Source organism: Sturnus vulgaris, chromosome 8 (assembly GCF_052056855.1).
Source record: "Sturnus vulgaris isolate bStuVul1 chromosome 8, bStuVul1.hap1, whole genome shotgun sequence".
Taxonomy (NCBI): Eukaryota; Metazoa; Chordata; class Aves; order Passeriformes; family Sturnidae; genus Sturnus; species Sturnus vulgaris.
In genome coordinates, this window is record NC_142250.1 from 31,018,785 (window position 1) to 31,044,145 (window position 25,361).

Genomic DNA, 25,361 nt, shown 5'->3' on the forward strand with positions numbered 1-25,361 from the left:
TGGTAATTGTGGATTTGCACAAGCCTGATTAAACAATTAGAGCTTCTGGAAAATATACTAGGAAAACCAGTTTTTAAAAAGTGAGAATAAAAAGTACACTCAGTGCTGTCAACTTTAAGAATATGTTTTCTTTTCAACCATAGGGTCTTTATGAATTGAAATAAATCTGACTCAAGTTCCTTGCTGCTTGTCCATGAGCTCATTCATACATTACATTCTCACATCTACATTTCAGTTATAAAACTTTGGGAACAAACGCTGTAGTTTCATGGGAATGACTTTGCCAGTTCCTATCAGTGTAGTCCAGGATGTCATTGCCTTAAAGGCTGCATGATCTTGTTTGCTGGAAAAGTTTCAGCTGAGCAGACCCTGCTCTTTGGTTTTCCATCATTCTGAGTCTTCCTGAAGTCCAGTTACTCATCCACCTTTCCCAACCTAATTCCTGCAAGTTGTTGAAAAGGTTTCTGCCGTTTCCATAACACATTTCTCTGTGCTTTTGTACAAATACTGTTCTGACTGTGACAGCATATTCTCAGTGATATGTCAGTGATCCATCACCCTGACTACAGAATGTACTACGACGGTGAGGGAAGTCTGAAGCTGACAGCTGTATCTGCTTTTTTTTTTTTTTCCTAATTTCTTACAGCTTGCAATATAGCAGCAGTTTGAATTGATCAATAAAAGTTAAATGAAAGAGAGTAAAATTGACACAACAAAATTATGTTAATCACAATTTATTCTGTTAATCCTCACAATTTAATTTTAATTTATTTGTAAAAGTCTCAGTTCACACTTTCTGCATTTTGATCACCTCTTCAAGGAAAAAACATATAACTCATTTTCTTGCTTATATGTTATATAGTCTTTTTCTTGGCATGCTGGGTGTTAGGTTTAGGTTAGTTAGCCACTTCCTCTTTATTTGAAGGAATTAATATTTTCACGTTAGTGTGGTCTTTTGTTCTTTCAGCAGAAAATTTGTTTGAATATTCTTGCCCCTTGTATAAATAAGTGAACATCATCCCTTACATCAAACCCTCAAACTTCTCCTTCAGTGGAATAAACATTCAATACAGAGAGCTTAATCTGAGGTTTTTTTCTCATACCTTTTTGTGTTGGCTCTTCTAAATTACATTGGTTATTATGTATCCTCTTCATTCTCATGCACATGTAAAGCGCTCCCTTACCTTTCTTTGCATACTTTGGTTTTCTTTTCTATGAGATGTGGATCTTCAGTAAAAGATTGAAATAATAATAAAGCTGAAGAACGTTTTCTCTGTAGAGTTTAATGATATTTTGATGTCTTCCATTGTCATAATTTCTCAATGATGATCAAAAAGATTCACTTGGGTACACACAGTCTTGAAAACGCCTACCTGTCTTCTCTTTTGACTAGACTTGCATGAGAGGCTGGACCACGCATTTCAATTTCTTGTCTTAGCATTCTGCTCTGAAATCATGGTTTCTCTGAGGCCAAAAGGAAGTCAGTAGGTATTTACCACTGATAGTAATGTAATCAGCACTCACCTGTGGAGAAAAAAGGGAGACTTTAAAAAAATTTTATGTGTATTCTGTCACAGTGCTGTTCATAGGATTGGCAAAATTCAAGTATTTGTGCTGTGGATAGCTGCTGGAATGCAGATTCCTTCCTCTTTTCAGAAGTAATTGCATCAAATATGCTCACATGACTTTTACTCTCATTGTAGCAGTGCTATGTACATCAAGGGATTAGAGCCTCTGTCTTTCATGGCCTTATCAAAAGATGAGGAGGGGAACAAGAAAATGTATCAATGAATTTCTGTGCTGACTGAGAATGCTGCTTTTTGGTTGTTTCAGACATTAGAGAGGGAAATCACCAAGCACCACGCAAGAGATCAGAAAGTGTAATTTCTACAAAGTAGTATTATATACATAAATCTTGTGAAAGACAGATACCTCTGGGATATGGTAGGCCATGGACTCCTGTGTAATCCATTACCCATGCCGATATAAACCTTTGATTTGTGGGTTTAAACCTGAGGCTGAGTAACCTTATAAATATGCTAATCCACAGTAATCAAGAAAAGTGCCACTGCAAATACAAAATTTTTATTCCACAGCTCCAACAGCTTTATAGCATGCTCTACATTTATAACAATAAACTTTGGGAAATTACTCTTCATGTTTAAGAAAATGCTTTGCCCTTTTCTTGTCATCTCACAATGGGTTTTGCATACATTATTTTGAATGGCATGATCTTTATGCAAAATTCAGGGCATGTTTTGCCTTCTCTAACCAAGTATTTGATTTCTAAAATGAACAAAACATTGCATAAATTTTAAAAATTCAGCTTTTGTAGCCTTATAAAAATTTTATTATCATTTTTATTATGCTGGAGACCAGCCAGTTGGTTAACTGGTAGATTGTCTAGCAAAACCGGCTCTACTGTAGTTGTAAGAAATAAAAAAACTTACAGAAATTTGAACGAAATCTTATCATTTTAGCAGCATATTTTCCATCTCTGTTATATATGTTTCTATACATGCACATAGGCATGAATGTTAAATGCCATGAACATCATACTAAGTTCTGCAGTCATTCAATTAGCTCAGTGTAAAGTTATTAATTTCTTTAGGAAAGGTGAAAAAGATCTTGCATGCAGGACATTTTTCTGTTTATAAACTTTAGAATACAAGGAGAAGTGGAATGTGCACCGTGGCAGATTCAGATTGAACAGTAGAAATAATTCCTTGTGTTAACAATGGCACGTTGGAACAAATTTTCTGGGCTGGCCATGGAAGGTTCTCTCTTGGAGGTTTACAAAACTCACCTTGGAAAAGGAACTGCTGGCCTCACCTGGTGCTGACAGCAGCCTGGCTGTGAGTGGGAAGTTGATCAACCTCAATTTGTGACATTCCTTCCCATCCCCACTTGTGTGACTCTGTGATGATAAGAGCACATTCCATAACAGGTGCAGCTTTCCTAATGGGCAACTCCTTAATTTATCAAGTCATAATAAGATGTCAGGAGAAGGCATACCAAGAAAGCTGAAACCTGGGGTTGAAAGGAAAATTCAATTCTTGCAAGTGACAAAAATGGCTTTTCCTTAATGTAGCTTGACAAACAAAAACATATTGTCATGCAATGCTTCTCTTTGTAGTAGAATTTAATCATTCAACTCTGCCTGACAAATTCTCTCACTTCATTCCCTTCACTTCTGTTTCTAATTTTTCTTCCTGTCCATTTAATCTAGGCAGGCTTTTAAAAACCAGAGTTTTGAAAGATGTTGTCTAGAAATCTGCTGTTTCACACAGTTTGTAGGAGAACTCAATCCTGAAAAGATTTATGTCTAAAATAACTTTTCAGTACTATAGGTCTTTGTGCCAATTACCTTTAATTTTTTAAAAATTTAATTTTGAAACATGTCATTTGTTTCTTGTCTATGTCTTTTAATTTTCTTTCATTCTTTCATTGACTTTAATATTCAGTATTTCAATTTCTTAATAATGTCTATATGAATCACCAGGAAAATGCTTTGCACAGTGAATAAATCTGTAAGTTAAATAAGAGTTCCCTCCCCCAGATTCTCTCTTCCACTTCCTGGAGTTTATTAATGTTGGGTTTTTCTATGTGGTTTATGTTTGTTCGTATATGTACAAAAGCACAACATTGAATAAAGAAGTGGAATATACACATTAAATTTAATAGATAAAGTGCCTATTAGGTAGGAAAAAAGTTCAGCTGTTACAACCTTATTTAGGAGTGTCTTTCATCTTACTTGAATACAAAACTAGATTGTTTTTCAGCCTCTTATGATTCTGAATAGTGGAAATAATGTCCTGTAATTATTACATTTTGTGAGAAATGAAGGGGTGGGTATTTTGATAATGTAATGTGTGCTAGCATGAGAGATAGGGCTGCAGCATGCAGAGATAATCTGTGGAAGCTGTTTATCAAATCTTGATGTGGAGTCTGAATTTCTTTGTTATCTTCAATTTTCTTTTTATGTTATCAGTATGAAAGTTTTGTTATCACTAAACCTTATCACCTGGGAGGACTGTTTGTAAAGAATTCAGTTTGATGTTGACAGGCATTAACACAGCAGAAGGAAGTAGGATTCTGCTAGCAGCCACTTAGCTTCATATTGCTTCTCAGATCTTTTAATCCCAGCAACAAATATTTCTTTTGCCTATTTTATCATTACACTGTTTTACAGAAATACTCGGAGAGTACTTGCAAACCATGGGAGAAATTTATCTCACCTAACATTATTTATATTCTAAGTTTGACATTAGGTCTATAGTCTAAACTAATCACAGAATCCCAGTGTTGTTAGTGGAGAGAAATGGCAGCTCCATAGGGTAATTCCTCTCAATTTATGAGAGTTCCACATCTATTTTAGAGTCACTCACCTATGAAGTGCCTTCCTATCTCTGCTGGTTATTATAAGCTAGCTGACTAATTTAGCCTAGGTTCACACATGGGACGAGATCAGATATATTCCACGTGGCAAAATTCAGATACATTTCAAAGTTTCTTTTTCAAGTTCTAGGAAAGCCAATATATGGAATAAATTTGTGGCACTTTTAGCCTCCAAAAGTTTAATGTTTCTCTTATTTAGACAGATATAATTTGTTGGTAATCTTGTCCTTTCCTTGCCACGTTCTCTTGGAATTTCTGTTTTCCAAAGGAAAGGAAAAATTATTTTTTGCTTTGCCTATTAAATATTTCTATTGGGAAACTGGCAATTTCCTACCATCTATCTTTCACTTCTGCAGGCCACTCTTCATACTCGAAGATCAATGTGAAAGAAGAGTCAGAACCATTTTTACTCTCTCTAAAGATATCCCAATATATAATTGCACTTATAATCATATTTATATTTTGATAAAAAAAATCAGAGCATCTTTTCCTTTGTAACTCCTGATTTTTCAGTAGTCGTGTAATCACTGAGTTTGGAGATATCCTTAGGTACCATTCTTCATCCCAAAATTGTTATGTAATTCATAGTAATGTCTTTAAAACAGTTTATTCTAGGGTCTTTACAGTTATGTTTCTGCAGAGTAGATATCTAAACTTCACTTTGTACAATGAAATGTAAATGTGAGAATTTATGTGTTTAAATTTTTTTATCATCCCCATTCCATATTATCACCGCCTTTGATCTTTTACATTTTCCTTATTAAAAAAGTTCTACACAAAAATGTAGCCATCTGCACTAATATTTTCCTCAGCTGGCTTTCATATTTTTTGTCTGAAGTCGCCTCAGTCAGAAAGTGTCCCTCAAGAAAAATGATGGACACCAAAATATGTCAGCCTTTATGTTCAGTCAGTATCCATTTCTTCTGACTTAGTACATACCTAGCACCAGTGTGGGAGTGTATAATAGTTTTATCCAAGAATAAATTAAATTATGGTTTTGATGATACTGAAGGAAGTAATAATTCTGCAAGGTATAAGTCTGCATAATCAACACAGTCCAGGCAATTTAGTTTGGGTTATGTCTGACCTTATTGCATTATGTTTCCAGGTTTAATAATTAGACCTTCTATCAGAGTTTGGCCATGTATTTATTTTAGTTTCTCTTATTTGTTCATTTTTAACTTGTTAACAGTAGAAGATGGAAAAATTGTATTAACAGAAGTATTTGTTCATGATTTCAGAGCCTGAGCAGATAGCAGTTTGCTTTAGTGGGTAATGTCATGAAATGGAGCACAGATTATAATTGCTTTTTGTGTATATTATTTAAATATATGGAACATTTAAATGGATTAGGTTCCTGTTTTCTGCAAATGTGCAATTTTGATTTAGTGCCTAGTTTTCCTTTACCTTTTGTGCAATTTGTGTCATTAGAATTGTGGAGATGGCTTCTTGACACCTATATTTTAAACAAAAATCAAAGTTCTAAGGGTATACTTGCTATTTCCATATGAAAGTTGTCCCTGAGTTAGACTTTTAAAATTGTTTCATTTTTGTCATGGAACAGATCTTGACCTATTGTTCTGTAGGACTCTATTACTGCTGCACATAATAGTCAAGGTAAAGATGAAGTGGAGCAATGGGAAAAAATGAATCCATTCCTTCAGACATTAACTTCTGAAGGCTGGAAAAATCTGTATTCAGAAGTTGTTCCTCTTTCAACAGACCTACTCCATCCATCATTGTTCAGTGTGAAGTGTATTTCCTACATCATGTGCATAACCAAAACATGAAAAGTTAAGAAGTACCATGCATTGAAATGTTGATTGTAGTGCATCCTTGTGTCGGTGCTGTCTGGCACATTGTGCTGCTTATCTGACTATCGAATCCTTAATTGCTATAAAGGATTTGCCAGCAGTCACAAAGCCTTGTCTTCCAATTTGACCACTTATTGTTTAAAAAGTTTATTTACTTGCTTTTTAAAAATAATATTTTTCAAAAACTCTAATGTGTCAGAGAAAAAATACAGACATGTCTTTTGTTTGTTGGAAGAATCCCCATATTTCATTTATCACTCATCAGCCTTTTCTTCATAGGCTTTTTTATCTCTTAAGACGTTGAGCTGGAACACATATACATATGCATATGCATATACATGTACACCCCACATTTGCTTTGGAATCTTTTCATTCAATCACAGTTTTCTACATTTAATCTGTAGTGTATTGGTGTTACTTTGATCTGATGAGATACAATTTCAGTTCACAACCACAACATTAACAGCAATTATAATAATAGCAATAGCTCATAGAGGTTATCCTTTACCACACAGCACTTGCTTCTGTTCCATAGGAAATGATGGAAAGGATATTTATCTTCTTCCTTATTTGTAAGAGAACACAGAGATAATGTGAGGGTTCCATAAGCTTTTTAGATGTTTTGGGGAAAATGAAAGCTACTAAGGTATGATGCAAATTAGCAAAGGAGATACTTGTCTCCAGTATCTTTAAGTCCAAAGTGAAAACCTTGGGTTGAAAGAACTTTTCTTTTCTTGTGCCTTATCTATATAGGCACAAGCAAAAAGACAATTACATTCATATCTATATGAAATCCCAATGGATATAAATATTTTTAATTGTATTATGGTTCTTTGTATCAGTCCTAGGTTCATGACATTTACTTGCTTCTTTGTGGTCTACTTATAATTAAAATTTGTATTCTTTTTGTTAATACTCCGTGTTGAAATTAGTCAAAGATGCATGATACTGTTCACAAAACACTGTAGTTCATCTTTTAAACATGAACTCCTAATGTAATTATTAGAAGATGTTTGATTAAAATTGGAAATTATTTTTGGGATGAAGCTTTCTGTGTTTCTGCTTTAAAATGTGAGTACTTTCAGGAAAATCCCATACAGCCAACTAAGCAAGTCTCACAGAGAGATATTCTTGCATGAATTTGGACACATGGACACCATCAGTAGAACTTTGCACTTATCTTGAGTAGATGATTAGATTAATAGAAGTTGGAAAATATGGAATAATTCCTTTTATGTCCATTTTTGTGCAAAAACTTTATATCCCTGAGCTTTGGACTATACAAATAATTTAAATATTGATAGTGATATAAAATCATTGAAATGTTATAGATCTGCTTACTTCAATTTTGTTGTGTGTTGGAAAAGAGAAATAGAGGCACTATAGTTTCTTAAAAAAAATGTGAGATCAAGCTTTGTTGATATGATTGTGATCAGATTGTGGGGTTTGATTGCAGACTGGAGTTGTTTCTCGACTCACAGAGGCTCTTAAGGAAAACTGACGCCTTGAATGAAAATAATTGTAGTAATGCAAAATCTAAATGCTCCTTCAACAAAGAGCATTTCGACAGGTCACAAAAGGTGAACTCTATGAAAACTGGCATTTTTTCTCTTTGTGCTAGTTCATCACCTAAAGTATGGTACATGTAAAAAGCATTCTGGAAACATCAGGAGTCAGTTTGAGTACTAAATAGTATTTGAAGTAAATCCAGATGGCATTTAAAATATTAAAAAAATTAATTTGGAAAGCTTTCAGTTTTGTTCGAGGCTACTTAAACAATTGTTTATGCTTGGGATGCACTTTATATTGGGCCAAAGTCGTCTTCTGGTCTTTTCTCAGGTGTTATCTTTCAGGTAATTGATCTATGTTCAGCTGTGTCTGGCTGGCACAAGGCACAGTATAGCTTTGGCCTAGAAGAAAAAAGGTGGGGGGAAGCCCCTAAATTCTTGAGTATCATGAATTATCATTTCAAAACTTCACAAGTGAGCTATGAAAGGCATTCAGAGTAATTTGGTGTAATTACTAGTCAAGATCAGATCTTAAATGCACAAAGATTTCTAAACCAAATAATTATTTGAAAGGACTGTAAATATAATTAGATAAACACTTTGTACAATTCAAAGTAGAAGATTCTCTGTATCTTTAGTTTGATAATTATAGACTGAAAAACTGACCAGGACGGAGACTTATGGATATTTGTAGATATACCTTAATATATAAATATTAAGTACTATTCTTAACATTAGCAAAAAATACTTACAGAAATAATTATAGTCAGTATTGCATGCAAGTGTGAATGTTTCTATGTATATGTTGTCTTAGAGATAAGTCTTAAATATTCACAAAAATTACAGCAAGGAGCTGAACTAATGCATATTCTGGTGAGGCTGTAAAAATGTAGCCCAAAAGAATATTGATTACTTTGTCTTTTAAGTAATTTGCTTTGAAACAGTTTTATTATGCACCAGATTTATCTTTTTAAAAAATTAAATTAACATATGCATTAATTTTAATATTATACAATTAAAATATTTTAAATGCATTAATTTTAAGCACTATATGTTGTTTGTCTTCTCTAAAACCTTGTTTCAGTGTTGTTATTAAAATGGAAGATGGTGTTGGTCAAAACAGTTGACTATGAACAAGACAATTTATAACAATATGATTTATTAATATTTTTCATATTGTTTTTATTGTTCATATTAAGTGGATATTTCTATTAAATTTACTTCAGCAAAAGTATTATATTCCATTGTTTGTATTTTGATACCAGCAAGGATATGGGAATTAGTTGCTCATCTCACTTTGTCATAAATGCAGGTGTCTGCAGACTAGACTGAAATTACACTTGAAAGTAATCATCCATGGAGCCATAAAGGCCTCGCCTAAAAAGAGCTATTGAGTCTGAAAATGTTGTAATTTACTTCTATTTTATTTGCAGATTGCCTTCTCACAGCACAATACTATCATGGATCTGGTGCAGTTCTTTGTCACCTTCTTCAGGTAAATTGCTTTTTTTATCTTCTGACTGAAATCCTGATGACTCTACCATGAAAGCAGTATCTTAACCAGCTTCTGAACCTTGAGAAATGCCTGCAAGGAGACCTTCAAACTCTGTTCCCTAATTTGCACCAGTGGAGGGTCCTGGCCAATTAAAAGCAGCTGCTGGAATCTTGCATTATATAATTGTGTATTTCATATTCAGTGGTACAGTCTTCACACCTCCTAAAGATTAGCTGGGTTTGTACCATATATTGCAGTGATTAAGAAAAGCCAGCTAAACTCAACTAATTCATGTGTGTGGTTTTTCTATAAACACTTTTATGGAATTATTTAAATGATGGCTCTGTTCAATAGCTTGTTATTTTTAAAAAAGCACAGCACGTCAGTACAAACACTTTCATGTGTTAGAGATTAATTGTGAAAGGCAGTAGCTGATGCCTGAGATTTGGTTCTGGCAGCAGTGCAGAGATTCAGCTGCAAATGAATAACTTTTCTAGGATGTGAACAAAACTCATCTGAAAGACTTCTGAAAAGTTCAGCTATCTTATAAAATGCCACAAACATGAATATACACGGATTAGTTACAGTGCTTTGAAATCTTGCTGTGGAGATATTTCCCAATAACCATGAAGTGCACACAAAATATGAACAGTGACAGACAGGTATGTTTATCAGAATTTCTGTGTTTCTAGAATGGCCATGACTTTATTTCACGAGTCCACAGTAGGGCTTCTCTGTTGACCTTAATCACTGTGCTCTGAGGAACTGTACCTAAAGAATCAGACTCTTAAATACTGTGAATGGTCCAAATTCTGTTTATTGTTGTTGCCAAAAAGGGCACAGAAATGAACAGAGCCTGAAGTTTTCTGTACCCAGGGCATTGGCTAATGGAGAAGAGTTTAGTAGATGATATAAAATATCTCATTTCTCCTCATTCACCACAAACAGAGCAAAAAAATGGTGATTGCCTAAAGGTCAGTCTAGTGATGTTTTGGGTGTTTGGGGTTTTTTTTATATTTCGGGTTTTTTTAATCTTTTTTTTCTCATGAGGAGACAGCAAGCTCTAAAATTGATTATGATTTTGCAAACGTTTAGATTACAAACCCATATAGAAGAAAGCAAAATCTGTTCAAGTATAACAGACCAGATCCTGTGACAAATAGCAGAGGTGAACTAAGAGCAGTTTGTTGGTGCTCTGTGCCCTGGTGTGCAGCCTTAGAAAAGCTGAGCTGCAGGCTCTTTGAGTACATGGCATTGTCCCTCCTGGTGTGATGGTCTGTCCCATGCACTTTGTTCTGGGTAAATACACAGGTAGGATGTCAGCAGTTTGTAGCCTGAAAGAATAATTTTAATAAGAGGTTTTTTTGTTTCTTGTTTTGTGTGGGCTTAGGTAGGTTTGTTTGTTTGTTTGTGGGGTTTTGTTTTGTTTACTGAATGGGAAAGAGGTGTATTGTGGTTGTGGCAAATCACGGTGGTAACAGTAATAACCCTGGCTACATTTAGTATTATTGATAAAGAAAATAATTGTGTTTAAAGACAATTTGAATGTGCTTGATAACAAAATGGATTTCAATGTACTTTGATAAACATGCCTTTACATTTCTCCTATCCAGTATTCTGTTTCTGAGGATGTGGCAAAATGCTTCTCACCCTGCCTGGCCAAAGCAGCAGACCCATTTGACAATAACAACTATTCAACAACCAGGCAAAAATATAGTTTAAAACTGTTCCTTTATAGGTTTTGTGTTCCAGACTGAAAGATGAAATGGACATTTTACTTCTTGAATCAGAAACATCTAAATAGGCATTTTTAGAACTGTCCTGATTATAGCGAGATGTTTTAAAAGTATTGCTCTGTAAGGACTTTATTTAAAACTATGAAGCACAAAATCTGTGATTAGCTCTGCAATTAATGCTTGATCTACTAAGATACTGATATTGTATATCCTAGAACAAAAAAGTTTTAGGATAAAGTAAAGATAAGTAGAAGTTATATTGAAAAAAGAAGCAGAATATTATTGAAATGTTAGTGCTTCAGACCACGATATGCATTGTTAAAAACTCTCACCCTATTTAATTTCATTCTTTTTCTACTGGAATGTTTTGTTGCGGCTACTGGTTCAGTGACGTTTTCTCTAAGAATAAAAATGCACTGTAAGAGTAGTAACAGATTCTAAACTGTCTTATAGAGAGCTGTGCTCAGTGCCTTGAAGATTTTTAGCCATCACACAAATTGAGCAGTTTGTGACTTTTTTCCTTTCCACCTTTGAAGAAGTATCATTGGAAAATTTCACAGGTGGCAAATGTGAATGATCTTCCTTGCACTAAAGAAATGCGGTATGCACAGTTAAAGAAAGTATTTTTCTGTATTACCTTGACCACTAAAACCCACAATATCCTAAAGTTTGGCACTTCTGTTTTTTGTTTCAAACTCTAAGGGATAAAGAAATAGTCAGTGTTTTCAAGTTTTATGTGAATATATAGATTTAGCTAAATAGGTGCCAGAACATTTTAGACATTTCATAAATATATATGAAGTAGCTTTAGTTTCTGAAAACACTATTTGCTTCTTCAGATCACATCTAACATCCCTGAAAATTGGTTGTTCAATAATTGTTAGTTTTTATTATCTATGATATGAGTAAATCCTAAATGGAAAGCTAAAAAACACTTGCTTTCTGTACCTGCTTTTAAATAAAATTATAACAGTTTAACAGAATTTATAACAGTACTCAAGCAATTCCCAGATAATTATTCGTATTAAGAATCTGAAGCATAAATTCAAGTAAGAAATGTGGGTAAATCTCATAATCAAAAACCAGGCAAGCACGAAATTGGTGCAGATGACAAAGGTTAGCTGTTAATATACTTGTGATAGGAAATGATAAGTAAGTGCTACTGCCAGAACTATGTTTTTAAAGCCTTTTTCAAATGCATGGTACCAACTACTAACTCAGCAGGTATGTTCTCTGAACTCCCAGAACTATTACTTCCTTGCCTCTGGTGGTTTGGGTGAAGCTGACTGACTTAATAGAATATTTTAGTCACTTTGGTCATATATCTCCATACTGTCCTAAATTACAGAATCTCCAGGTTTTAATAAGTAGAGCACTATTCAACAATATGGACTTTTTGAAAGTTTGAAATCCTTCTTTTGTGTGTGCTTTAAGAAATTCCATGAAAAATTATGGTCATTTAGGATCCAGGCTACATTCTGGTAAATCTTTCTGTGAGCAGTATTTAAGTGAGCGAAAACAATATTCAAAATATACCCAGTGCTTATTGCAGAAGGAGAGGATGGATCTTTGGTAAAGATGAGCATGAGCTACAAGAGGAATTGCAGCAGATGCTGAAGAGCCAGTTTATTAACTCCATATGTAGGACTGTGTGCTGGAATCTCTGAGCAGCCCCTTCAGTTGTGTTCCCTGCAGTGGGAAGGGGGTGGCTGCATTTCAGCAGATTGAGTCAGAGCTCCTGAGAGCTGCAGTGCTTGAATTCACCACCCTGGGGGTGAATTGGCAATGGGAGAACTCCTGTTCTTTACCAGCATCCTTTGGTCTGTATCCCTGCCTTCATGTTTTGTTTCTGTTAAAATGAAGAAAGTTAAATTATTGTTGGATTTTGGCATGCTTATCTTTGTGAGGTTGAATATTGATCTCCTTGAGAAAGACAAAAAAGTGTGTTGGGATCAGATCACGTCCACCATGGCTGGGAACTCGGAAAATCCAGAACTCTTATAAATCCAAATTAGAATATTTTATAGTAATATGAAAATCAAGTTATCATAGCAAAATGGATTTTGCTTTTGGGGCTAGAATAAAACTGATTTTTACTTGGTGATGCATTAGAAGTTTTCACCTCACTTAGAAGCACAGAGCTGTTGGAATTCCACTGGGAAAAGCACGTCTGTACTGTGGTGGGCAATTTGAGTTGGGTTTCCTTTCTTTAAATATTTGTTTTAAATTGTTGAATGTAGCTTTGTGTCTTCTGCTCTCTGAATCACACAGAAACTTGGTCATCACTGTGCAGTTATTTGGTGTGTTCATATTTCCAGAGAAGGTAGCCACTTGTTACTGGCCTGCAGGCAGAGTACTTTCCCTGATTGCTGGATCAGTTGCTCATTAAAACAAGGGATGAGTCACTTAATCCATCAGTGAACAGAACTGTTTTCCATTATTTTCTTCCTGTTTTTCGTTTTTCTGTTTGTCCTTGGAGTCATTTGGAAGTGTGTGTGAGTGCACTAGTGCTCATCATATCTTGATTTCAACAGACACTATTCCTCAAAACACAAAATAGTCACTCAGATATCTGAAGATGGCATGAGTGCCTGCTTGGTATAAAACAGGTGTGGGCTTTTTCCTTCCTTAAAGTCAGTGCCTTTAAATCTTGGAAGTCTCACTTCCTTTATTTATCAAATGCAGTGAAAGGTGTTCATTGTGCCTCCTGAAGCTCTGGCATTTTCTCCTTTCAGGGATGTGTCTGTCTACAGCTGCATGGAATTTTGTATCCTAAGAAGCATCACAGATAATTCATACAATGTTTATGTTTTGATTCCCTACATTTTGTATTGTATTTTCTTAACTCCAGTTAGTCAATTGTTTTCTTAGACTTCGACAGTTTCAGTGCTCACAGCAATTTTTCTTCTAGACTTCTTAATCCTGGTCACTTTTTTATGAAACTCCAGTTCACTGTACTTTAAACAAAAGAACTTGAACAGGTTTTCATCTGTGATAAATGGACTTGAAATTTTGCTTTTGTCATTTTAATTCCAAAGAGAAGGAATTCAGTCTTCTTTTGACATATACCAGTTGCAAAGTTAACTTCAGGAGTTTTCTCCCAGATGTAAAGAATACAGTGAAGCGGAGTGAAAGCTGATGAAGGAAAACAATAACAAAAAATAAAGGAAGTAAAAAATATTAGTGTTTTCCTTCAGGCTGTAGTGTCATTGTCCATTACAATGGGTGACAAGCAGCTTTGTGTCTGCAGGCATGGTTGGTGTGACGGGCTGGGCACTGAGTGACAGCCAAAAAATGAGCAATCTCCTCATGGCAGGGCAGAAATATTCCAGGTCCCTGTGCTCAGTTGTAATAAATCACAGAGAGAGAGAAAAGACAGGGCTAGACTGTGTGCTATGCTGTGAATTTGATACGTCCAAAAATATTAAAGCTGATTATTCCTTTTTAAAAGAGATGTCTTAATTCAAAGGAATTCATCTTCTGTATTGGAATATTAATGCAAATATTCCAGTAAAATTTCCTGGTACCAAATGAAGCATTTTGTGTGGGATGTTTTGTGTTTCTAGTTTATCTGTTGGAATTCAAGGTAGTGATGGTATGCTTTGCCAATAAGAAGCAAAATTGTGGAAATTCTACTGTGGACTCCAAAAGCCACACTAAGAATTACACAGTAAAAAGTAGCTATATAATCTATTTAAGTTTTTAAATCTGAATTTAATCTTCATATGTGGCCCAATCATGTTCTATATCATAGTTGGTTTTCTATGTTTTCAATAATTTTTTTTTGTTGATATTTTAGGAAAAAACATTCACCACTTAGAAAAATTCTATTTCTTTCCTAATATGTTTTCAGTCTTTATTAGTTGAAATTCTAATTTCAAGTTTAGGGGAATCAGGGGCCTTGTATTCTTTATGCAGTACAATTACTGAATTTTTAGTGTTCTTGAATGATACTTCTTTGGCCTGGAAATCTAAAAATCCTTGCTCTGTCCTCAGGAAAATTTAATTTTAATATGACTTTTAATAAGGAAAGTTATGATTTTTTTACACCTACTCCTTTGAGCGTATTTGCCTCTTTGGAAAAAGTATTGGAAATGCTACAGATTGAAGGGAAAAGTTTTATGGAATGTGTTAAATTACTTCATTATATTTCAGTCTATCTTGCTAAACAATGCTGACATGGTATGGTGGTTTTCTAAACATATTTCATATTTCTGTGATGTATTTTTAAAGAATAATACCTGCACTAGAGAGAGCAGTGAAAAGTAAGAATGAGCAAAAATATTGAAAAAATATTGAAAACATATTCTTGAAATAATGTGAATCTTTTGGTTTGGAAGACTGTTGAAATTTACCATTGGTGACAATTCTTCTTCCCTAAATTCACTAGCTGACAGTAATTAGAATAAATTAGTCTTTCTTCCCCCCCGCCCCACCCCCCCCAATTTAAAATCCCAAATTAGCATAAATCAGGAAGACCATTGCAAAAAAAGCAAAAGTGAAAGCAAAACTATTTTGTAATAGAAACGATATAATCAATTTGTAATTATTCTGGAACGCTACCACAGAAAATATTGAATTCTATATTTCATAATTTGTCCAAAATTTCAGTGGACATATATATATATAAATTTTATATGGTTGCTGTTGGTTTTTTTATATGTAACATCACTTATTGAGAGAAATATGGAGGATCTCACCCATGAAGGGCAAACCCATAAAACTATATGAAAGGTGAAAATCTTTTCCATGACTAAAAGAAACATAATCACGCTTAAAGGGTGTGATGTTCTATTTATTCTGTGGAGATTAATTTCATGTTACATGAGATTAAATCACTTTGATTTTAAATCTATTTTATTTGTTGCCTCAAAGATGTGAAAGGAAGAACTACAGAGGGTTAAAGTTCACATTTAGAGCTTTATTGTGTAATATATTTCAGCATCCCTTTACATGGTTCACTTTAGTCTGATATTGGATTGGCAGGTTAAATAGGAATGTTGGTCTCTCAGTAGCACCTTGGTGTACTCTGCATCCATTTTCCCTTTTTAGTTGAATATAAAGGCTGTTTGTATAATTGATCATTTATTCATGCTTTGCTATAGCAGCTTGTGGTATATTTAACATAAAACCACAGCTTTGTGGATATATGCATGAATTATGTATGTAGGAAAATAGAAATCTAAAAAATGTATGTGTGCTTTTTTTAATAGATACTTTTTAATAATTATTTTATTGAACAAAGTTATTTAACACCCTCCTCCATCCTCTATAACATTGTGGCACATGTACATAATGAAAAAAATGCCAATACTTTTTTTCATAATAAATTTTCTGCTAATTACAAATTCCCTGTTCAAACATTTCTTCCGTCTTTACTTTCAAGGAGATTTTTGATGTTTCATTGCACAGGAAAGACCAATAAATGCAGACTTTGCAGAGGCAGTTGTCAGAGATGATTTTAAACTGTTATGGGAGTTTATGCCTTGGGAGAGGAGGAATTAAGTTGGTTTTCTGTATTCAATATATATTAATAAATTATTTAGCACAAAAATAGTAGCTATTCTGACTAACAAATTAATACATATTATATTTATATTTCATTGCTACTGCTTACTTTAAAACATAATTAATATAAAATGCAGTTCCCACCATTGATATTTCAATATCCCCATTTCCTATTATGCATTCAGAGCTTAAATTGTAAAGCTTTATTAATACCATTATTGAAGTCTTAATTTATCATTTTACTTAATTTTGCTCTTCTGACTCAACAAAATTATTTTCATGATGTTTCTAATAGTTATTTTTAATATGCTGTTCTGGAGACTTACAGCATTCTTTTGGTAGTATCATGGTTTTAACCATGACAAAGTAAAGCAAATCTCATGGGATATTCTTTTCCATGCATTCTTACCAAATAGAGTGTTCAGCCTGGAAGGACAAAATTAGAAGGCAGATACATATTTCTTATTACCTCTTTATCTGTTTTGTATAAGTTTGGTAGTTGTGGACATGTGAGAAGAGAATTTTAAGGGCAGTTATGTGACTTTCATGAGACACTTTATGGAAGAGTTATTTATGGGGATATATGGATTTTCAGGACTGCATAAAAAAATAATGTTTTAATCAGTCATCTGGATAAGAAGAATTATCTGTGTAATTAGTTTCAAATGAACTTGAAACTTGTTGCTTAACTTGTGTAAATTCCATTTGAGACGCAAATAAATACAAATTTGCATTTAAATGATTTTTGGTAATACTTTGAGTTTTAAATACCATCGTAGATGCTTTACCTCATATTCAGGAATTTCTTTAACTTTGCAGTTTGGAAAGTTAGAATTGAGTGTCTGAACCCTCTGTGTGGCTTTTGGATTACAGGGTTCCCATTTTCCTTGGGTGCCTTTAATTCAGAAAGAAACTGGTTGGGAAAAGAATGGAATATAGATCTAGGTTGATGGAAAAAGCCCAGTCATATTTAAGGCTGTGCAGCAATGACATTTTGTAGCTGAAAAGGGAAAGATTGCAGCTCTTGGCTAATCATTTGCAGAAAATGGAGTGTGGGAGCCAGTGCATGGAGCTGCTGGTGCTGGTGGCATTGTCATGACAAGCAGGAATAGCAAAAGGACCTTCCTGAATCATCTGGATGGAGATGCTGGCTTTGGGGACAGTGCCTTTCACTGGCTGTGCCAGCCAGAGCTCTCCCAGAGCAGGAATTCAGCACTCCTGCCTGAAATGTCATGGCTCCACAGCCAGGATTTATTTCCCTGACCCCCCACACTGAGTTACCATGAACTGGAATTTGCATGTCCTACTTCCTTGCTAGCCAAGACTACTTTTCCCTGTCTTTACACATTTAAATTTGGAATTGAAACACTTCATTCTCAGAATCGTTCTGAATTGCTAATCACTGAAATTGTCCTACTTATAATGATGTTTATAAAACTTTGTGATTCATAGCAATTTAATTAATCATTAAAAAATTTTAAAAAATTATACTGCTGTCATACATATCAGACTTCTAATTTTATGTTTACAATGCTTTGTGCTTCAGATAATCCTGTTGAAATTTTTGGAGCTGCTTGTCATGTGTATACAGTTAACACAAGCGTGGCTGAACCCAGCACATCATAATCATAAACACAATGTTCTTGTCAAGTACAATGAGAGAAATCAATTGCTGTGACAATAATTGCTATTTGAAGTCATGGTGTTAGAAAAATAATTGTTCAATTATTTTTATTTTAGAATTGTGCTTGCTTTATAAAATATCAATTAAAATGGGCTCTATTTGCCAATAAAAAGATAGTAAATAATGTGTTGGGAAAGCAGTTCTTAGCAAAACAGTTAATGTGATCTGTTGAGAAACTTTTGCAGTACTACCTTGAAAATAATAACTTGGGTGTGAGACTTGTTATCTTTGCATATATCCACATTAAAAAGCTTTTTTGTCATCAGATTGTTTTACTGAATATGTTAAATTGTTTTTCATGTTAGTACTAGAAGGGAAACAATAGAGCATGGGGTCACTCTTTAGATTGCTAATTAGGGAACTGTACATTTTTGTGCCCTTGTCAAAGAAAGATCAACAGGCAGGAGGTTTGTGGGTACAGAGGGATATTTAATTGCTGTCTCAACACAGCAAGAGTCAAGTGGCTGAGCAATAATTGCCTTGATGGCCCAACTCCTATGTTCAAAAAAAGCCTTTAAAATATGTGCAAATATATATGTGGACAGTAAATGAGTCTGCTATGCCCCTAACAAACTTGGTGAAAGGAATTTTGGGAGCTTCTGTCTTTCTTGGTGACAGTGGGGACAAACAGATCATCTCTTGGGCAAGATGGTGCTGAGGACCTGACATCCTCACTGAATGCGTTTTTATTTTTGTCTTTGAGCTAGCTCTAGTTTAGTTCCATGGACTGACAGCCAGCTTTGTGTTGGGAGTGAACATTGCACATCTTCTAATTGAGCTCCAGGGTTGGTCCACAGGGGCACTCAGGGCTTGGCTCAAAAGCCCATTCCAGATCCACACTGAGCCAGCAATGCAGGAATTCCCCTTGGAACACAAGGATGGGTCTGTCACGTGCTGGAGCATGGGGACAGGATGATGGCACTTGGTGGAACAGTCCTGACACCCTGTGCTGGCCCAGCTGTGCTGCTCCCAGGGTGGGCACAGCCAGGGATGCTGCCCCACGCTCAGCTTGTCCTGTAAGAACAGTAAATGTGCTGGGTGCTCAACATCATTGGAATCTCACATCATTATTCATTTTAGTAGATTTAAAAGCATACTAGATGCAAGTTAAAGTTTTGAAAAAGTGTTTGCTTTCATCTATTTGTGGAAATTTATTTTGAATTATTGTGCAAATTACTGTCTTAAGTAAAATCGTAGAAACAATAGTTATTCTCTTTGTATGTTAAATAATCAGAGAATGAGAAAAGAAATAACAAAGGATGTCACATTTTATTTTGTTCTGTTTACCTTCCATTTACTGTATTGATTCTTAAAATATTTATGCTTAGCTCATGAAACCGTTCCTTTTGCATCCCTTTAAAAATAAGTAAATTATTTCACTTTTTAAAAAATATTACTTTGATACAATATGTAATTTATAAGCATTAATATGTAATGGGAAAAAAAAAGGAATTCCATAGTGTACTTATAATGTATTCATAGAGCTTAAGTCACAAATGGATCATTAATTCATCTAGTCTAAACAGGCTGATCATTGCATTTCACAGATTTCTCCCTCTGTTTATCCACGCAATTTCAGTTTCTTTAAGGTTATCTACAGATTTTATTTCAGTTTGCCCATACCAAGCAGCAACACATCCACTAATTCTCCTAACATTTTTTATTTTTCCTCTTAAAGAAACACTGAGAAAATAATTTCTGAGTTATGGAAAACAATTTCATTTCCTCAGCCAGGTCTGCACTAAATATGCCTAACTGTGACCTCTGGAAGTAAAAAATTTACTTTGTAGCTTGCAGAAATAGTTATGCAGGCAGTAATTATTCCTTGCAATTTCCCTTCTCTTTGTTCTATTAAATCACTATTTCTGTTTTCATACTACCCAAGGCCCTCCTGGAAGGAGCATCTGCATACCCAGACCTCCCTGCTAGGTCCTGGTGTTCTCTTGCAGCCTCTCCTTGGCCACTTTGCTCTGCTCTGTTGGACACAAACTGTGTCCAACTCTTCTTCCTCTGCAGTTCATGAGTTCTCCAATTGTTTATTGTCTCCAAAATCATGCTAGGACAATAACTTCCAATCAACCTATAATCCGGTCAGCTAGTAATGGATTATTCATTTTCAAGCATGCTTTTTTAGTGTTTCCTCCTGGTTTTTTTCCACGTGGTTTGAAAGGGAAAGTGCAAAGCTGTATCCTTATCTTCTGGAACTTTATTTTTCTGTTCTGGAGAGCACAAAATCTTGATAATGCTTGGGCTGCTGTGGTTTTAGGAGTGTCTTAGTATGGCAGTTGTCTTACTGGGAAGATGTATGTTGGTAAGTGCAGAAATTAATTCACTTTGTACTCTGGGTTAGCATTTCATAACCCATGTGCTTTGCAAAGGCATTTATCCACATATTGGTTTATTTGGATGTCACTCAGAGTATTAACTGGAGAGTCAGAGATGGTGGACATAATCTGTGATCATGTGGACTAACTGGAGGCAAGTTTCCACTTGATCTTTTCCAAAAGTGAAATGATTAATTTGTAAAGTCGCTGTCAGCAAAAGATTTTGTCCAGATTTTGAACACTTTTTGTGGTTTTTTCTCTGTATTCTCTCCATGTTTTCCAATCTCCTTTCAGAAAATGCCAATGGCAGAGCTTTAGGAACAAGTCTGATACTATCTGTTTTGGCAGTACCTTGTAGAGTGATAAATTTATCTCTCAAGTGCTGCTTACTATTGTGCACCTGAGTATTTAAGGTTGTTTTAACTCTCCTGGTTTCATCATCCCAACAGTAATTCATAATCAATTGTCATTCACATTGGTCTCTAAACTGTTTTGGGAATTGCTTCATTTCAGGGGGAAAATAAATCCTTTGCAATGTAAATGAGGCTTGACTTCCTTCTTCTCATAAATACAACTTGGCAGTGATTGTGTGTTAAAAAAAAAAAAAATCTACAAATTGACCACTGTACAATGTCTTTATCCTCTGTGCCATTAACCATTACTAACCACTTTTGTCTTTGTCCCATGCATGGACCTCTCAGCTATTGTATATTTGTCCCATCAAAACTGAGTGCATCTGAAACTATGGGAGCTTTGCAATCCATCTACGAGTTCCCTTTTCTGATGTTGGTCCCCTTCTGACCGTTTCTTTTTTATCTGCCTGCTGGCCAATTTTTAATTCATTTAATTTGCACTGCACTTACTTATTTTATATCTCTGTCACAAGGAGGAGATAAGAAGTATAATGGGAGACTGGAGAGCATCCACCTACACCCATGCTGCTGGTTTTTTACATTTTTTGCCTGTGATGTTAATGTCTTTATCATGGCTTCCTTCAACTCCCTAGTATTTCAAAGCCAAAGAGAGCTTATTTCTCCTACCAGTTCATTCCCCTGGCCAAGCTGACTGCTTTCCTTTATACCTTTTAAGTTCAGCTTAGATTTTTATAGACAAGGTGATGTTTGCTTCAAGGTACAGGTACAATATAGATTTATGCACTGACATCCCAATGCTTTCTGGTTTGTTCTTTATTCCTCTTCTAATCTCTTTCAACATACTATTTTCTGTTTTGACTGCTACTAAACATTCAGTTGATATGTTCAAAGAACTATCTGCAATGACTTCAAGATCATTTTCTTGAGTGGTAATTGCTAATTTAGAACATATCATTGTGTATTTGTAGCTAGTTGTGGTGGGGTTTTTTTTTGATTGTGCACACTGCCTTCAGTTCATTGTCACTGAATTTCATTCTCTTATTTTATTGCCAAGTCACTCTGTATTGTGAGATCCTTTGCAGTCAACTTTAATTTTTATTGCCCTACATAAACCAAGGATGTTATCTCACCACAGCCTGGAACTAGGTTAATTTCACAAAGTCTATTTTCTATATCTTGTATTCTTTAGCATGAATTTTGATTTTTTTCCCCTTCTAATTATATTTAACCTCCCCTACCAAAAAAAAAAAAAAAAAATTATACAAAAGTCACTTTATCAAATGCTGTAACTTCCAATGGTTTATAGTGTTTTATGGTTGTGTCTTTGAGACACTCATCTCTGGTTTTAGCTTTGCAAGTAATTGATGTTTTAACTGATGACAAGAAAATTCCGTGTGTGACCCACTCCACTGACGTACAGAGCACAAAATCAATTTGTCTGAAGTCTTTCAGCCAGAACTCTGAATATTTTCTATTCTACTAACTTAAGAGAACTGTTCAAGAAATTAATAAATGTAAAGGACAGAATTTTCTAAGGGTAGAGATTCTCTTCCTGGTCATAATAAAGCAGTCACAGAGTGCAAGGCTCTCTTAGTTTCTTGTGTCCAGCTCCCCTGCATGTATTAACCTTTTCTAAATTCCAGGAGCACTGAGTTAATAATTGCAAACAGAGTTGCTGTTGTTTCACTAATTTAGTGGGTTATGGAGGGACTGTAGAGGAGGAAAAGAGTGAAATGGCTTTCTCTTACTTCATGCCCAGCATCCCAGTCTATAGCAGCACATCAGTACCCGATGTTGTCCTAAAGCATCTGTTGCAGGTGCCAGCTGGAAACTGCAGGGTAGAGGAGGGGAAACATTTCTGGAAAATACTATTTATAAGTACTTCTTGACTTAAAAACCTTAAAAGATGTTGCTGCAAAACTGAATTTATTCTAGTGGTCAGTGGGTTGGGTTTTTTTCATCTGCTCTTCCCTAGACACGAAAAATAAGTTTACAGTCACTTGGGAGACATTGGTGTTATTTTGCACTTCTGCACAGTACTCGTCTGAACTATACTGCTTACAGAAATCTTGGTATTTTTTGTATTAAAGAATATATTTTGAAGCTTTTTGGCAGAAAAGAAAATGTGAATGCCTTATATAATTCAGTAGTTAGTGTTGTATTAATTGAAAGCACCACGTACAGCAGAAGCACCAATATATGTGAAAGTGCTTCACACAATTGGTAAATACACATAATTATGTAAAAAAACTGTCTGAAAATTTGAAAGATTTTCTGAGTGATTACAAGTGCCAGCTTTAGAAGCCTTTTCAGTATCCAGAAATACACTAAAAGAGTTTGAGAGTTCAGTGATCTTTCTACCAAAATACTTTATAGATTAAATGTTACAATACAATGATATTGAAGCAAGAGAGAAGGTATAAGCTCTGATTATGCACTGCAGGTGTTTAATTTTCTTTTTTTTTTCTTCCTCTGTTGTGTCTTTGGAACTGTAACATGGTGATGTCCTTGGAGATGTTTTCCCTGGGCAATTAACCATAGAAATACTCAATAAGATAACACAGGCCTATTGTCATGTGCAAACCCAGTTCCTCAAACTAATTATAATCCCTGTGTAGTTACCCTTCCCACATCCCAGGAAATTACTCAGAATTTACAAAGTGAAAGAAATATTAATTAGTGTAATTTCTTTTTTCTTTTTGCTATACTTCACCCTCTTTTTCCATCTACTAAACGTGGAACATGCAGTGCATATTTGTGGAGCCTGTTGTGAGTATGTGGATGGTTGTACTGGAGCTTATCCCATGCTAATGGAAACAGTGATAGCATTTCCAGGAGAAAACCAGAGCATGTGATGTTCATTTGCTTTTGATTTTCAATGTCGATGGTTGACTCTTTGTAATTCTGATCGTTTTCCCCAGTTTTTGGGTTTTATTTTTCCATGCTAAAATGCCTTTTTGTCACCTTTGATACCCTAAAAACATAAGCTTTTCACAAGTTACAATTATTATTTTTTCTTTTGTAATTGCAGTTGTTTCTTATCCTTACTGCTGGTAGCTGCTGTCGTTTGGAAAATCAAACAAACCTGTTGGGCTTCTCGACGGAGAGAGGTATCAGTAACTTTAACATTATTGTAGTAGCTTTATCTTTCAGAATAAGTTGAGAAATTTGATGAGCAATCACTCCTCTTTCTCTTGTATATGTAATTTAAATACCTATTTTATACTCTTCACTTTTTTTATACTGAAGAAGGAAACTATTTCTTTCTCCTGTCAAAAATTAAAGGAATTACAGCACTAAGCTCTAGAAAGGTAAATTTTTCTTATGGTGGCATATTTAGAATAGAATTGAATAGAGTATTTCAGGTGAAAGGATCCTACAAAGAATTATTCATCCTGACCACTTCAGGGCTGGCAAAAGGTTAAACCATATTATTAAGAGTATTCTCCAAATAAATAATCATTTCTTAGACACTGATGAGCTTGGAGCACTGACTCCTTGCTAGGAAGTCTGTTCCAGTGTTACCACCTTCTCTGTAAATAAATGTTTCCTAATATCCAACCTGAACATCCCCTCAAAGGAGCAAAATTCTCTCTCTGTTAGAATCAGTAGATTCATCATTAAACCTGTGGCACAATTAAAATCTTCAGTAAATATTAATACATAAAATCACCTTATTCTTTTGTGGTCTAAATTCTTGCAGCTATGTTGAAAAACCTGGCTCAAATCTTTGTTCTTACCTGCTTAACAATTCATTACGCTTAAATGAGTTAAACTTTATCTATGCTACTACATGTATAAGATTATATACTAATAGTTGTGGTATTTCATTTTGCTCTCATAAATGTGATTTAAAATTTGTAAACAGTGATGTTTTCCCTTCTTGAAGCTTCTAATCTTGATGATTTTTGGAAAGGGCACTTGCTTAATGTGCTATAATCTTGAGATTTTTTTTTAAAGACAAGCTTTGGTCTACTTAATTATTTTTTTCTTAATATACTGGCACTATGAATGTTTAAATAACTTTTTTACTGTAGATCTACAGTGAATTTATATATGCTTTAAAAGTGCCAGGTAACTAGCACTTATAATTTTCCTTTACTGAAATTATAATGTACTAATGCCAAGGTTTAGCTTCAAGTGGTGCTACAAAGGAAAATGTATGTTATTGGTACTTATTTCCTTTTGGTACTTTTTTTTGTTCATATGAACATTGTTAAGAATTTTCTGAGGGCAAATTCTCATCTATTTCTTATTACTTGAAAAATATAGATGAAAGTTACTTTAAACCACATTATTCAACTTAATATTGTTTCATTTAAGTTTGTCTCAATACTTGGATAGTTCTATGCAAAACTGTGTTGTGATGGAATGTAGTTGTTCATTGATTTAATTTCTCATGTTAATGAGGTTGGTTTATTGATGTTTTTTAGAACAAATATGAATGTACCCATTTCAAGGTCTAGAGGGTCTGGTCTGTACTGCTCTCCTAGCTTTTTGAAATATAATATTTTTATGGG

General features: G+C 34.6%; 1 protein-coding gene across 3 annotated transcripts in view; it reads left to right on the plus strand.

Annotated features, from left to right (window-relative positions):
* ATRNL1 (attractin like 1) overlaps nt 1–25,361 on the plus strand; it is a 433,903-nt gene that overhangs the window by 206,944 nt on the left and 201,598 nt on the right. For all 3 annotated transcript variants that reach the window (XM_014872547.2, XM_088169374.1, XM_088169375.1), the window contains exons 25-26: nt 9,154–9,215; nt 23,873–23,951. In XM_014872547.2, coding sequence (XP_014728033.2) covers nt 9,154–9,215; nt 23,873–23,951 — 141 coding nt within the window. The remainder of the gene's footprint in view (nt 1–9,153; nt 9,216–23,872; nt 23,952–25,361) is intronic.